The 14,263-nt window shown below is 44.0% G+C and overlaps 1 protein-coding gene across 2 annotated transcripts in view; it reads left to right on the forward strand.

Moving 5' to 3' along the window:
- USP7 (ubiquitin specific peptidase 7) overlaps nt 1-14,263 on the forward strand; it is a 69,473-nt gene that overhangs the window by 38,063 nt on the left and 17,147 nt on the right. For both annotated transcript variants that reach the window (XM_061599215.1, XM_061599216.1), the window contains 8 exons: nt 1,239-1,347; nt 5,875-6,005; nt 7,600-7,654; nt 9,365-9,445; nt 9,545-9,635; nt 10,730-10,812; nt 10,977-11,086; nt 13,871-14,027. In XM_061599215.1, coding sequence (XP_061455199.1) covers nt 1,239-1,347; nt 5,875-6,005; nt 7,600-7,654; nt 9,365-9,445; nt 9,545-9,635; nt 10,730-10,812; nt 10,977-11,086; nt 13,871-14,027 — 817 coding nt within the window. The remainder of the gene's footprint in view (nt 1-1,238; nt 1,348-5,874; nt 6,006-7,599; nt 7,655-9,364; nt 9,446-9,544; nt 9,636-10,729; nt 10,813-10,976; nt 11,087-13,870; nt 14,028-14,263) is intronic.

The following is a 14,263-nucleotide window of genomic DNA, read 5'->3' on the forward strand; positions in this document are numbered from 1 at the left end:
ATCTCCTTCCACCCCTTCCAGGGTGACAGTCTTAGAGAAGAGAGCTCCCTGCAGGGAGGAGGGTGCCACGGAATTAGGGTTCAATGAACATGGTCAGGAGGGAGGGGTGGAATAGTGGAGAATGTCCTCTTTCACTTAAAACATGTGCTGTTGACACAAAAGGCTCTCTTGAATAACTCGTGCAAAATACCCAATGCATTATTGCCTAGCTTCTATTTATGTAAAAAGCTTGAACCACATGAGTTTGGATGCGTCTCACTAGAGTACCTTTACCAAGGATCTTTGGCCAAGCTCACAATCCTATGCCCAGAGAACACGGGCAGAAAGCAGCAATTCTGTCCTGAGAAGAGAGATGGAATCCCTAGGCCAAAGACAAGGAGGGCTTCCCTTGCCACAGTAGTTAACTTATATAGTTAGAGAGGAACTTGCTGTCAGTCTGGCCTGGATCTCAGACTGTGGTCTATGCAGGGATCCTTTGGTTGCGGTTGCATTGTGGGTCAGTCACCAAAATTTTAGTAATCTCAGATGTCTACTGTAAATTTGATAGATGTCTTGCTGTTTGTGAACCTTAGTTCTGTGACTGACAAATCACTTAACAGTACAGTAAAGCCCCGCTTATAGGGCGGGTTAGGGACCAGGCCCCCGTCGTAAAGCGGAAATCGCCGTAAAGCAGGACCCATAGACTATAATGGGGCCGTCGCGCTAAAATGTCGTAAAATCGCTAAATCGGCTTTAGAAAGGGGAATTTCCCGCCGCCGCATTAGCGGAATGCTGGAATGCGAAGTGCCAGTAAGCGGGGCCCTACTGTACTATCAACTTCTAACCAGTACCTGCTCATTTTGTGGTTTAGAATTCAGTCTCTCTTGCAGTCTTTCTTCAGAAGGTCTTCGACAAGAGCTCCATAAAAATGATAAAATTTATAAGCAAAGTTCTGAGTATTTGATCGATATATAGTCTGTTGGCCAGCAAGATTAAAGTCTCTGAATTCTATTGGTGGAAATACCCTGGTTCCTGAGTAAGGCTGCATCCGCAGCATACATTAAAGCACATGATTCGCCCCCCCAAGCAAATCCTGGGAACTATAGTTTGCCCTTCATAGAAATATAATTCCAGTACCCTTACCAAAAAAAAAAAAACCCAACCCCAATTCCCAAGATTCTTTGAGGGGAAGTATGTACTTTAAATGTATGGTGTGGACGCACGTGTGGTTCTTGTAACCAAGTTCATGGCTTTTATAGGTGGGATTCCAAGAAGCATACAGGATACGTGGGGCTGAAGAACCAGGGAGCAACCTGCTATATGAACAGCCTATTACAGACATTATTCTTCACAAACCAGCTACGAAAGGTAAACAAAGAGTTTTGCCACTTCCTTGTCAGTAATACCTTTGACCTGGATAGGAGGAGCAGACCCTCCATAGCTGTGCACCCTAAAGTTCTTCCACGGGGCTTGTGCAAAATGCTGCAGGCGGCACTCCATTCAGGATACAAATGCAGGCAGGTATGTTACTCTGTAGTGATTGCATGTCCTGCCCTGTTTCCCCCAGTACAACCTACTGCCTGGACTGTACCTTCTCACCTGCTGCTGTCATTCTGTTGCAGTAGCTGGGATCCCGTTGTTTCCAGCCAGCAAGACCATAGCCATGATGCTCTGCCTTGTCGCCATAGACTTGGGTTGATGGTGACACATGTGCGCGCACACAGACACTCGCTCCCTCTCACAGGAAACAGTAGCACAGAGCTATTCAAGGTGCTGGAAGGCAGTGTTGGCAGTAGAGGAGACGATGGCAAACAAGTGAAAGGAAGGGATAGATTAACCACTTAACCTAGTGGCAGTTGCCACTGGTTTAGAGATCGGAAGGCCTGGAAAAAAACTGGAAAAATTTGAGGAGGGGGGATGGTTTTTTCCTATTGTTTTTTTCCTTGGGCCTTCATATCTCCACATTGGTTTCATCCTTGTGACAGATTACAACCTCTGAGCCAGCTACTGCCAGTTCCGGTCTTGAAGTTAGAGACTGCCTTAGCTTCAAGAATGCTCTTTGTAAATCCATTTGGCCAGTCATCTGCTTTGCGTGTCGTGGTAATTTTTGCCTGCAGGCCTTGAGGTGTTTCTCCCCCTGCTCTCCTGGCTGACACCTATCAGTCTGACTATTTTCCTACCCATTAGTCAGGTTTGCATGAGACTTTACCCAAAAAGGTTAATAGTCATCACCGTTGCTGCTGGGAACAGCTGCCTCATCTGTGCAAAACCTGTCTGAGGTGCCATTGATCTTTTTGGCAACGAAGAGACTTCTAAAGGGCTTTCTCCTAAAAACCCAGCAGTACTTGTAGAAGAGAACAGAACTTGCTTTTTTGCTCTCTTTGGGTTTTTTTGGGATTCACTGAAGGCAGTCCTGTGCTCATTAGCCTAAATGGGAAGCTGTGGTGCAGTGCACAGGTGAATTAGAAGCCCTGTTGGAGTCACTGCCTCTGTCAGTTTGCTCTCTTTTTCTTCTTCCTGATGCATCGGACCAAGGCCTATCTTGTCCAGTAGTCTGTACCCACAGTGGCCGACCAGATGCCTCTGGGAAACTCTTCTCTCCCTCTCCCCCCCCTCCCCGGTGGTCCCTGCAGCTGGTCTTAAGAAATTACTGCCAACTATGAGGAGGGTTCTTCCAATCTGGAAGTAGCACTGTTTACTATGATCCTTCAGGATTGCAACGGGCCTTTCCCTTGGCTTGATTGCTCAGTCCATGGCCTTGCAATAAGCTGAGTAACATTAAGGAACTTCCCCACCACCCAGCTGCTCCATTTCCTTGTCACAACAAAAGTGGGCTTTCCTTAGGCTTTTATGCAAGCAACAACAGCAAACTGTTACTGGAGAGAGCTTGATATCTTTTGCCTCTTCCTGACTTTCTGGTTCTTTTGTGGTCATTCCCTGGGGGAGCTTTCTCTGATATTAATTCATTCCTGATTATAATGATGTTGATTACTTTTTAGGGGAAGTCTCTGAGTTTATGTATGAGAATCAGACATCGGGAGAGGGTCAGAGAAAGATCTCTTTCCGTTTTTGCTTCTCGCTGTCAAGTTCTTGCAGGTCCCTTTTTGCATGCATGTGCTGAGGGATCTATATTTTGTATAAAACTGCAGAATGTGTTATTGGCTGTTGAATTCAGCTTACAGAGAATCTCGGCTCTTTGTAAAGCTAATATGTACATCTGTTTTATCACCTCAACCAGCTCCTGAAGTTTTTGCAGCGCTTTTTTTAACTCTCCCAACTTCTCTCTGCTTTTTTCTCTCTTTTTCACTTGGCTATGTAACAGTTGGGTCCGACTTGCTCTTCACCCCCCCGTCTTCTTCATACAGTCTCATTCATCGCTCTGTTGATACCAGCCACTTCTTAACTTGCCCAGCATCCTATCTCCTCTTTTCCCAGGGAAATCAGCCTGGCACATGACCTTGCCCACTGGCATCAATAGGCTTCGTACTTGACTGCTTGTTCTGACTTTCATGGCATATTCCGATAGGTTTTCTATTTTTCTTTTACATGTGTGTAGTATGCCTTGCTATTCTTGTTTTTAGTTTTCCCCATCCTAACCTTGTACTAATCCTCTAGAGTTCTGCTTTCCTTTCTTGTGGTCTGTTCATTTGTCAACGTCAGCCTCGTGTTTTGGGAATTCTAACAAAGAGCAACAAAATCAGTGCAGTCTTGGAGTCAGTCATTAAAATCAGTGCAGTTTTGAAAGTTAGGTTCATCCTGCCAGTTTGACTCAAAACGATGCCCATTTCTTCCAGGCATAGACAAAAAAACGGCTTGTTCCAGTTATATGGGAACAATTTCCAGGCATGGGGACAACTCTGAGGCTCCAACAAAGGTGTGGGGAACCTTTGGCCCTCCAGATGCTGCAGAACTACAAATCCCATCAGCCCCAGGAAGCATGGCCGATTGCCGGGGGGGGGGGCAATGGAAGTTGTAGTTCAGCAACACCCGGAGGGCCAGAAACTCCCCACATGTGCTCCAGCAGATCTTCTTTTAACCAGCTAAACACCACTTTAACTCACTTAATGTGGTCCTTGTGATGACAACATTTTTGCATGGCCACAGGTTGCTTCATTTTTTATTTCTACAAGCTGCTCTCCCAATTCCCTGTGTTGTACATTCTGTGTCTTTAGTGTTCTTCTTCCTTTTTTTTTGCCACTGAATAGCTGGAACCCACGAGCTTTGTTCTCCTGCCCTTCAACTCACTCACAGGGAATGCAGACTTTTTGCCATGTTGCGTTTTAATCCCTTTAGGGCCTTTTGTCTAAATTCACTGCTGCTGTCTGTCCTTCCCAGTTGGAATGTAATCTTGGAGTTGAATTAGCATATGTTTCCTCCCTCTTTCAGGTGATTAACAGATAAGTAAAAGCCATCTAACCCCTTTCCTGCTTTCTTTTGCAATGGATATTCCGCCAGTCACATAGGAAGCTGCTTTATTCCAAGTAAGGTTGTTGGTCCATTTAACTTACCATTGTCAATATTGAGTGGCTGTGGCGCTCCAGGATTTCAGACAATCTTTCCCAGTCCTTCTTGCAGATTCCTGATGAATAAATATGTTCCTGTTCTATAGTGGTTTGCGGAGAGTTGTGTGATAATAATCAAATCTTAATCAATGACTAGAAGATTCTTGCAGTCTCTTTTCTACAAGGATAATTCAGTCGCATAATTCAGATGCATAATTCAGTCGCAAGACTAGGCATCACTCTGCTCTCATACACAATGTATTCATTTTAATTAGCTTTGCCCTACGACAAATGTTTCCTCAGATTTAATATCCATTCAGCAGTCTGATATGTATTAGATCCTGGGGCACTTGAACCAGCGCAGCACTTGTGGAGCACTTTTCCTGGTATAAGGAAATGCTCAGAATGGTGAATCTGTATATTTCTACATAGTTCCAATCCTGCAAGGTGCTGAACAAGATCTAGAGGACGCTTTCCTGCGTTGTGAATCTGGCAGCAGATTTTTGAAGTAGCTGAAGTGAAATTAGGTACAAAAGGACCTGGAACAGCTCCCATTACAAACTCTCAGTGTTAAGTTGCTGTGATCAGGTTCTGAATTCAATAGTGAGTGTTGGTCAAGGCCTGCTTGCACTTAGCAGCAAGGATGAAAAGCACTCTGCCCACCATGGAGCATCGCACACCTAGCATCGCTTGATGGCTTTCAGTTATACTTCTCCTCAGCCAGAGGTTTTCAGCTGAGGAGGGAGCTATAGGATGGCGCTGTGGATTCCGCTTCCTTGTTCGAAAGGTCCTTTTCAGAGGATTCAGGTGCCAAGTCTTGTTCTTGCAAATTGCTCTTCCTCAGGCTGGCTTGGGCTCTGTTGTATCCCCAAGGGAGAGTTGTGGTTTATAGTGGTCCCCTTCGTATCAGAATTGCTATCTGAGGCATCAGGCATGATAAGTATCAGATATGTGTGGAAAGGACTGGGGACAAGGTAGAAAAAAGAAGGCACATTCCTGTGCAGATGCGGTCTCTCCGATCCGTGCCTCCCCAAAAAAAATCCTGGTGCAGTGTCATTATAAAAGGTTTACTTACATAAGAAGCAGCAAATGCCAAGGCTCAAAACAGGATGCCAATTAGTTTGCCCTGCTTCAACAGCAGTTTGGGCATCTTGAAAATTCAGCTGTCAGTCTGATGTGAGCAAATGTTCTTCTGTAAGCAGTATGATGAAATTGCTGGATGTTGCAAGGTCCTCTCTCCCTCCACCCCTTTAATGTCATACATTGGGCAGATTATTCAAATGTTTCACTGATGTTGTCCTCTCTGATCAGGATGAAATGGATTAACTGAGTATCACGATGTGAGCTATCAAACCCTTTTCCATAGTCCTAATTAAATTGGTTGCTTTTTTAGGCTGTGTACATGATGCCCACAGAAGGAGACGACTCATCAAAAAGTGTTCCTTTAGCGCTGCAGAGGGTGTTCTATGAGCTCCAGCATAGCGACAAGCCAGTAGGGACTAAGAAGCTAACAAAATCTTTTGGGTGAGTGCTGGCAAGATACCGCATGGCTCTTCACAGCTGGGTAGTTTCTATGACTGCTACTTCTCAAAAGTGACTTTCACGGTCTGTTAAATGAAGCAAGGCTTGAGGACATTAATAGTGGTGAGGCCCTTCATCCCTGACAGTGATCGTGTCAAGGTTTGCATGTCATGAGGGATCCTTTTCATATAGAAACTCTCCCTCCCACGTGCAGTTTCCCCACCAGCATGGCAGGAATGTATTGGGGGGGGGACACACTAAAGGTCAGTGGTAGAGCCCAGAAGGTCTCAGCGTCAGTCCCTGGCAGCTCCAGTTCAAAAAATATCAAGAGGTGATTTATTTTATGAATTTAAGACTATAGCAGTAGTCCTTAATCTTTTTTGGGCCACAGGTGATGGAAGCAATGGATCCCCATAAATAAATACTATGTGTTTTATCGTACTGGAAATTGATTAATATTTTTACACCCTGCGCACACGCACGCACGCACACACACACACACACCCTAAAGCACTTAGAGGTCCATGGACTACAGTTTAAGGACCCCTGTTTTATATGCTGCCTAATAACAGACATTCTGAAGGCAGCTTACAGTTTAGGAAGGCCACCATGATGTGAAAGGCTTCTGCCTCAGACCCTGGAGAAGCGCTGCCAGGGTGGGGAACCAGATCCAGTTGGTGGACTGAACCCCTAAGTCCCTCCCATCCTTCATGGGCCAACTGTAACGAATGGGCAGCCCTGCCACCCTATCAGTCACCTAACATAATGATGTCAGTGATTAACTCCTTTGAAATTTCAAACGGGGGTCGTTGTACCTGCTGATCAGCTGATGGGTGGTTATAGTGACCCCTTTTCAAGGCATGCTTCCAGCACCAGTCAGCTGATTGGCGGTTGGAGCATGCCTTCAAAGGCATTTGCTCCATTGGCGCAAAGCAGTTTGCATCAAAACTGCTTGCTAAAACGGGTGAGGGAGGGGAGGCTTTTTGTTTTAGCAAGTGGCTTCAATGCAAACCGCTTTGCACTAATGGAGCAAGCCCCTTTGAAGGCGGCGCACTCCCACCAACAATCAGCTGATTGTCCCTGCTTTTCCTTTTCTCTTAAAAGTTTGAGCCAGTTATGCTAAGCCTTTTAGGCCCAAGGGCTGCATTGCAGTGCTTCAACTTGTTTGAGGCATATGCAGACACGTACACCTCACACTCATCCCCATCACAGCACTGCGCCTGGGAGGAAAACAGCTGCTTCCTGTTCTTCAAAGACCAGTCTCTGAAGAGGACAGAAGCAATTTTGTCCCTCATTGCAGCACTGTGATGGGAAGAGAGGAAAACTCTACACCCAGCCGAGTGCTGTGAGGAAGATGTGGAATGGCGAGCCATTTGAAACAGGCGTGATTTTGGGTTGCAGGTTTGCCACCCCTGATGTGTGCGCTCTGTGAGCATGTGCACACGTGAGAAGAGTCATTTGTTCTGGGTTGCACCTTCTTCATTCTCACCCGGCTCTTTGTTTGTGCACAGAACCAAAAGTTTCTGATTCTTCTCAATTCTTTTCAGATATTAACTTTTTATAAATGGCAACTTTTTTGTTTCACTTTTTAATAAAGATGGGAGACGTTAGACAGCTTCATGCAACATGACGTTCAGGAACTGTGTCGAGTGGTATGTATTTTCCCCCTTGTTTTGGACAGGATATGTGTGTGTGCAGTTGACTGTAGTTATGCATATAATTTCATTAACAGGGTAATTCAGAGGGAGTCTCTCTTGCACAAGCCCCACTGAAAGGAATGGAAGCTCCCATCCAGTTTCCATCAAGTTGTGCTTCCTGATAGATTGTACCCTGAGTCATCTGTTATTAATACTAATAAGTTTAGTTTGAGTCAGTCTTCAGATTAATTTTGATTTGTCAAATTCTCAGCCCTAGAATTTGTGTAGTGAATAGTGTGCAGCTGTGCACATGTGGAGTGATGTTCCCTTTCCACCAAGGGAGTGGAGCTGGGATTCATATGGCATGGTGGAGGTAATGTATAGGAGAGGTTGTCTTTTGACAATCATGAGAGAAACGCTGGGCAAGAGAGAGAAAATAATGTGCCGTTTCCTGTAAGATATAGAGTCCCTACTTACATAATTATGTAATTTCTCTATTGAGAAAATGCCATCCTGAAGCATTCACAAACTTTAGTCAGAATTTAAACTCAACAATTTTTTTTTTTTAATGAAGTAGAATTCGTTTAATGTAAGAGAGAATGATCTCGGAGCGCTGTTGTCTGGAGGCAGAGATGGGCTGGATGAATCCCAAGCAGACAACTGTGTGGATTTGGTGGCTTTCCAGGCCAGGGATTGGGTAGATGGCCTGTCCTGGATGAGACTGCATTCCCCTTGGAGGGGCCTGTCCATCTCTTGGGGGTGCTCTTGGAGCCAGCTGGCACTGGAGGCGCAAGAGGCTTCAGCAGCACAGAGTGTCTGTGCGCACCTTCAGAGGATGCTCCATCTGCTCCTGGACAGAGATAGCCTTACTGTGGTACTCCATGCACTGGATCACTGTAATGAGTTTTATGTGGGGCTACACTTGAAGACTACTTGGAAGCTGCAGCTAGAGCATAACGTGCCACCCTCGGCTCCTGTAGAAGGAAAGGCAGGATAAATAAAGCTAGCTGCCAGAATTTTGACTGGTGCAGCCAGAAACCATCTTGTAACACCAGTTCTGGCTCATCTTCACCCCCAATTCAAGGTGTTTTACATATGACGCCTTAGGACCCAGATACCTGACAGAGTGCTTCTCCCCATTTCAGCCAGCCTGTTTTAAGATCTGTGGTGGAGGCCCATCCCATCGCATTGTTGAGTGAAGTACATTTGGTGTCGAGATTCAGGATAGGGCTTTCTCAGTGGTGGCACCCCAGTTGTGGAACCACCCTACCCTCTGAGGTGCCACTGGCAGCAACACGGTTGACATTCCAGCACCAGTTGAAGATGTACCTCTTCACACAGATTCTTATAGGAATTCATGCTAGTTCAGCTAGCTGTAGATCACTTGTTAACTTGCAGTTCTGTGACCCTGTGAATTGGATTTTAATTGGTGTTTTCATTTTTTAATATTTTTTTAATGTTTACACATTTTATGGTCATTTTCTGTTGTTTTGTAACCCTCACTGGGATTCATGGCCTGTTGGATGGACAGAATAGAAATAGATCAGAATAAAATAAATGTTGTAGTATTGTTATAGAACTGGGGGGGGGGGCATGGACTGGATTATTACCTGGATGTGAGATCACTGGGAGCCGCCCTTCTCACAGCTTTATCTAAAGGGGAAAGCAGTGTATATAAATCCAATAAATGTGTGTTTCCAATGCAAACTTTCTGGTTTCTTTCAGTTGCTTGATAATGTTGAAAATAAAATGAAAGGCACCTGTGTAGAAGGCACTATCCCTAAATTATTCAGGGGGAAAATGGTGGTATGTATTTGGGTTAGAAGCTAACTTTGGGGCAGGGTTTGTGCATGTGTTTTGTTGTTGACATGCCTTGATACCTCACTATCCAATTTTTGTTTGCAGTCTTATATCCAGTGCAAACATGTAGACTATCGTTCTGAACGAATAGAGGATTATTATGACATCCAGCTAAGTATAAAGGGAAAGAAGAATAGTAAGTATCTTAGTTTCTAAGTTCATGTGGTTTAGTAAAGCCCTTGGCGTTCTGACATATTCAGTGCCTGCTGTGTCTTGATCTCTCGAGAATTAACCCCTCACCACAAACACAGACACCCAAAATTCGGGCCTTGGCTTGTTTGAATTGAGGTCTATTTCCCTGTGTAAGCACTTTTAGTGGTGGTGCACCTGCTCTCTGCTTTGAGGCAAAAGGCTGGACGATGGCCTCTGGGTCTCTTCTAAATATGTGACTCTGTGAGTCTTCAGTCTGATGGGTGTGTTGGCCTCGTGCCTTTTTCCATGGAGACCGGTTGACATCTGGGCCAGGTTGTACCAATTTATGAATGCAATATTTTCCCTGCCTGTGTTTAGCATTCTCCCCGCAAGAGCTGGGCATGGGCATGCATCAAAGGCTCATGGTTGAGATTTCTTCCCAGTTACTAATGCCTGGATGTGTTTATAGTTTTCACTGTACTTTTGTGGCACAAACAGTTGAACAGAGCTGGTCAACCTGGATCTTAAATTTTCTTTAATCTGCATTAATGTGCACCACATTAGGGAATTAGGATTATGGCAGATGGTTTAACATCACATTTCTTGCTGCCTGCAGATGGAATCTGTGTTAACTGATAAACTTTATATACCCAGTCGATCACTGTGCTCTGCAGGTGAGGGCCTCGTGCAGATACCATCTCATCAGGCAGTCCATTCCACACAACACAGGACGCGGACCTTTAGTGTTGTGGCACCGACCCTTTGGAATTCCCTCCCCTTAAATATTAGACAGACGCCATCTCTGCTATTTTCTGGCACCTACTGAAGATCTTTCTCTTCCAACGGAAATTGTTTTTAAAGATTTTTTTTAAGCTTTTAAAAAAGCTTTTTTAAAAAGATGTTTTGTTTTAACATGTTTTTAAGGATGTTTTGTTGTATTATATTTTAAAGTCTGTTTTTATGATGTTATAGACTGTATTTAGTGCTTTTGTTTGCCACCCTGGGCTCATACTGGAAGGGAGGCCAGGATGTAAATCTAATAAATAAAAACAAATAAATAATAAACCTCCCTTGCTCAAACCCTGCCTTCTTTTTCAGTATTTGAGTCCTTCATTGATTATGTTGCCGTGGAACAGCTCGATGGGGACAATAAATATGATGCAGGAGAGCACGGTTTGCAGGTATGCTAGACCTCATGGAAGTCTGTGTGATAACAGAAGCTTTTGGGATAGCTGTCCATGCCAAAGATCATGTTGAGCACCTCTGTTTTGTAACCAAAATACTTCTTTCAGTGGTCGGTGGAGATTCCTCTGTTGACACATACGTTTCTTCCCTTAACATGCAGGAGGCAGAAAAAGGTGTAAAGTTCTTAACGTTGCCGCCGGTGTTGCATCTACAACTCATGAGGTTCATGTATGATCCCCAGACTGACCAGAACATCAAGATAAATGATAGGTAATCAACCTTGCATTGTATTAAAGCCACAACATAGATACCTAGAAAACTGAAATTGTTATCAGAATTTTAGCTTGCGGCACTTAACATTTCATCCGAAGAGACAAAAACAAAACCAACAGCAAGAAGATAACGGTGCTTCCTAAGAACTGATATACTTAATTTTGCAGTGTGGTTAAATCATTTGCTGTAAAGGATTTATCTCCAGAAAGCATGGAGATACATCCTTTTTGTCCAAATCCTTGTTGTATACCGCACTAGTCATACACATTGAAATTAATGGGCATGGTCAACTCAAGCCCATTAATTTTGGTGGGTCTACTCTACGACACAGTTTGGTATAACCCATAGATACCATACGGTGAACAGTGGTATTTGCATTGATGTTATTGAGGCTATGTTTTTAGACTGTGGAATATGTTTGTCAAGAGCTCACAAGTTCCTACCGGGGTCAACTCCCAAGCCCAGGGCAATTGATTCTGGCCAGGCACAACCCGTTCCTCCCTTACCAGGACTAAGTTAAACCAACAACAACCCTGCATGGTAGGCAGACTGCCACCACCCCTTAAACCTGGTCACCCACTCTGGGCCAAGGGGAAACCCAAAGTGCCAGAAATAGACCTGCCAAGGATTCCAAAAGGCAAGAGCCAAGAATGCACTCCTCGTCTTGGAGCCTTAAGGCAAAATACCCAACTACACTGTAGTCTGTGGCTAATTGGCCAAGGTGTTGGATTCAGAGCCAATTTCCCCCTGAACTGAATGCACACTGGTATATAAGAGGTAGTTTTATTAAAATAAAATATAAATGCAAAAATAGAGCCCAAAATAAGTCCTTAAATCAAACACCCCTGGGGGTAGGTACAGTACAAAAGACAAAGAGTTCCAGTGACAGGTAAAAATAACAAAGCTGTCTAGCCTAATCTATACTCACATAATATAGGCAAACCCGAAGAGTAACATCATGGTTCCACATCTCCCCAAAGATGTGTAGCCCAGATAGCAGATGGAAGATGGAACCCCAACATCAAGTAGCACCAAGGAACATTGGGGAACAAAGACCCAAAGTCTTAGTTCTATTTTATGGGGGAAAGCCCAGAAACAGCCAGAAATTAATTAGCCAGGGGGCTTTCTGATGATTAAATCTTCTGGAGCTTTCATGCCTAACTGTCACGTGCTCCGCCAACCTTCCCAGGCCTATGGACTTGAGGCACCAGTCTCAGGCTGATAAGTAGGTGTTCTTGCTCCTGCCTAATTAACTGAGTTCAGCTGTAAGAACTGGCAGTCTCATGGCCTCCCAGAGGCCCAATTCAGGCAAGATGTTCCCCCCCCCCCATAATTCCTTGCCACAGAACCATTTTAGTTAACAACCTTACAAACCAGGCGTTCTTGACAATGCCATCCTATGCAAGATGGTTAGTTACACATGCTTAGGTAAAGAATGGGTTGAGGGCTCCCAGTGTTGGCACAAGGTGTGCCTCTCCATTTTTTAAGAAAGCCCAAAGCTCAGTCCCTGGCATTTCTAAGTAGGGCTGGAAAGCACTCTTCTCTGGAACCTTAAATATTAGACGGGCACCATCTCTGTTGTGATTCTGGTGCCTACTGACGATCTTCCTCTTTCAACAAGCCTTTTAAATAGCAACTATGTACCAGTCTGCATCTGTGTTGGAATTGTTTTTTAGATTTTTAAACGTTTTTTTAAGATACTTTGTTTTAAAGGGGTTTTTTTAAAAGATGCTTTGTTTTAAAGGGTTTTTTTTTTTAAAAGATGCTTTGTTTTTAAGATATTGTATAGATGTTTTTAGTATTTCGGCACTTGTTTGCTGCCCTGGGCTTCTTCTGGGAGGAAGGGTGGGATATAAATGTAATAATAAATAAATAAATGAAAACCCTAGAGAGACTTTACATACCAGGGATGGGTAATCTGTGACGCTCCAGATGTTACTGGACTCCCATCATCCCTGACCATTGACCGTGCTGGCTGTTTGCATTCTTCATCTGCAGGTCCACATCTTAACTAACCCACTCTGTGCAATACTGAGCTTGATAGACTGATGGTATGTCTTGGCAGAAGGCAGCTTTCTAGGTCTGTCTCTCTTCCCCACCCCAGTTTGGCAAATGTAGTCAGGATGTTCATCTTTGTCCTTCATGCATTCTGCAGGCTGCTGCTTTAGCTTTTGCAACACTAGCAGAAGCTTGTGCAGGTAATAGCTAAAGTTTGGTATGGGGCGGAAATCGGCTGAATGTGCGAATGGACATGGAATTAGAGGAATTATGTGTGGGGAACATTTGGCCCTCCACATGTTGCTGAAGTACAGCTCCTATCAGCCCTAGCAAGTATAGTGAGTGGCCAGGGATGGTAGGAGTTGTAGTAATATTCTCCACACCTGAATTGCAGGGAAACATTATTGCAGCATCACTCCTATCCAATCTCGCTTGATTAAAAAAGCTATTACTCTGCTCTTGGTTCTCTGTTGAATTTTTATCTGTAGTTCTCAGAAGTAATGGCCTATTCTCAGAACCTATAAAGCTACGCCTTGAGCCATTGGCTGCACCCCATAGGATTCTTCATTTGGTTGCGGAAAATGTTATGTCCGTGCAACCTAGCACCTATGGGCCAAACAGTGCCAACTGATGTCAGAGACTGTTTTTGTGATTTGTTCAACTTTATCTTGTTCCAAGGGCAGTTTATTATTCATTCCCAGACAACTGGTTCTTTAAAAAAATAAAATAAATAAAGAATAGGTATGTGATAACACACTTTCTTTTTTTCTGAACTAAAAACAGGTTTGAATTTCCAGATCAGTTGCCTCTTGATGAATTTTTGCAAAAAACAGATCCTAAAGATGCTGCAAACTACATACTTCACGCAGTGCTAGTTCACAGTGGAGATAACCACGGTGGACATTATGTTGTTTACTTGAACCCTAAAGGGGATGGAAAAGTAAGTAATGGAAAAATAGCTGGCATTTTAACTATAGCTCCATAAATATGCTGTAGTATCCTTTTAAAATCCTGCTGAAAATCCTTTAATAGAGCAACACTGAAATCTAAGCTTAAGGTTTCTATTGCAATGTAGGCTTCTAAGGAGGAGAGTGTACTGGAGAAAATATATTGGCCGGGTTCCACAAATGCATGGCTCATTTTTGCTTCTGGTGGTAGCCTCTCTTGCCTCACAGA

Source organism: Rhineura floridana, chromosome 17 (assembly GCF_030035675.1).
Source record: "Rhineura floridana isolate rRhiFlo1 chromosome 17, rRhiFlo1.hap2, whole genome shotgun sequence".
NCBI classification, from domain to species: domain Eukaryota; kingdom Metazoa; phylum Chordata; class Lepidosauria; order Squamata; family Rhineuridae; genus Rhineura; species Rhineura floridana.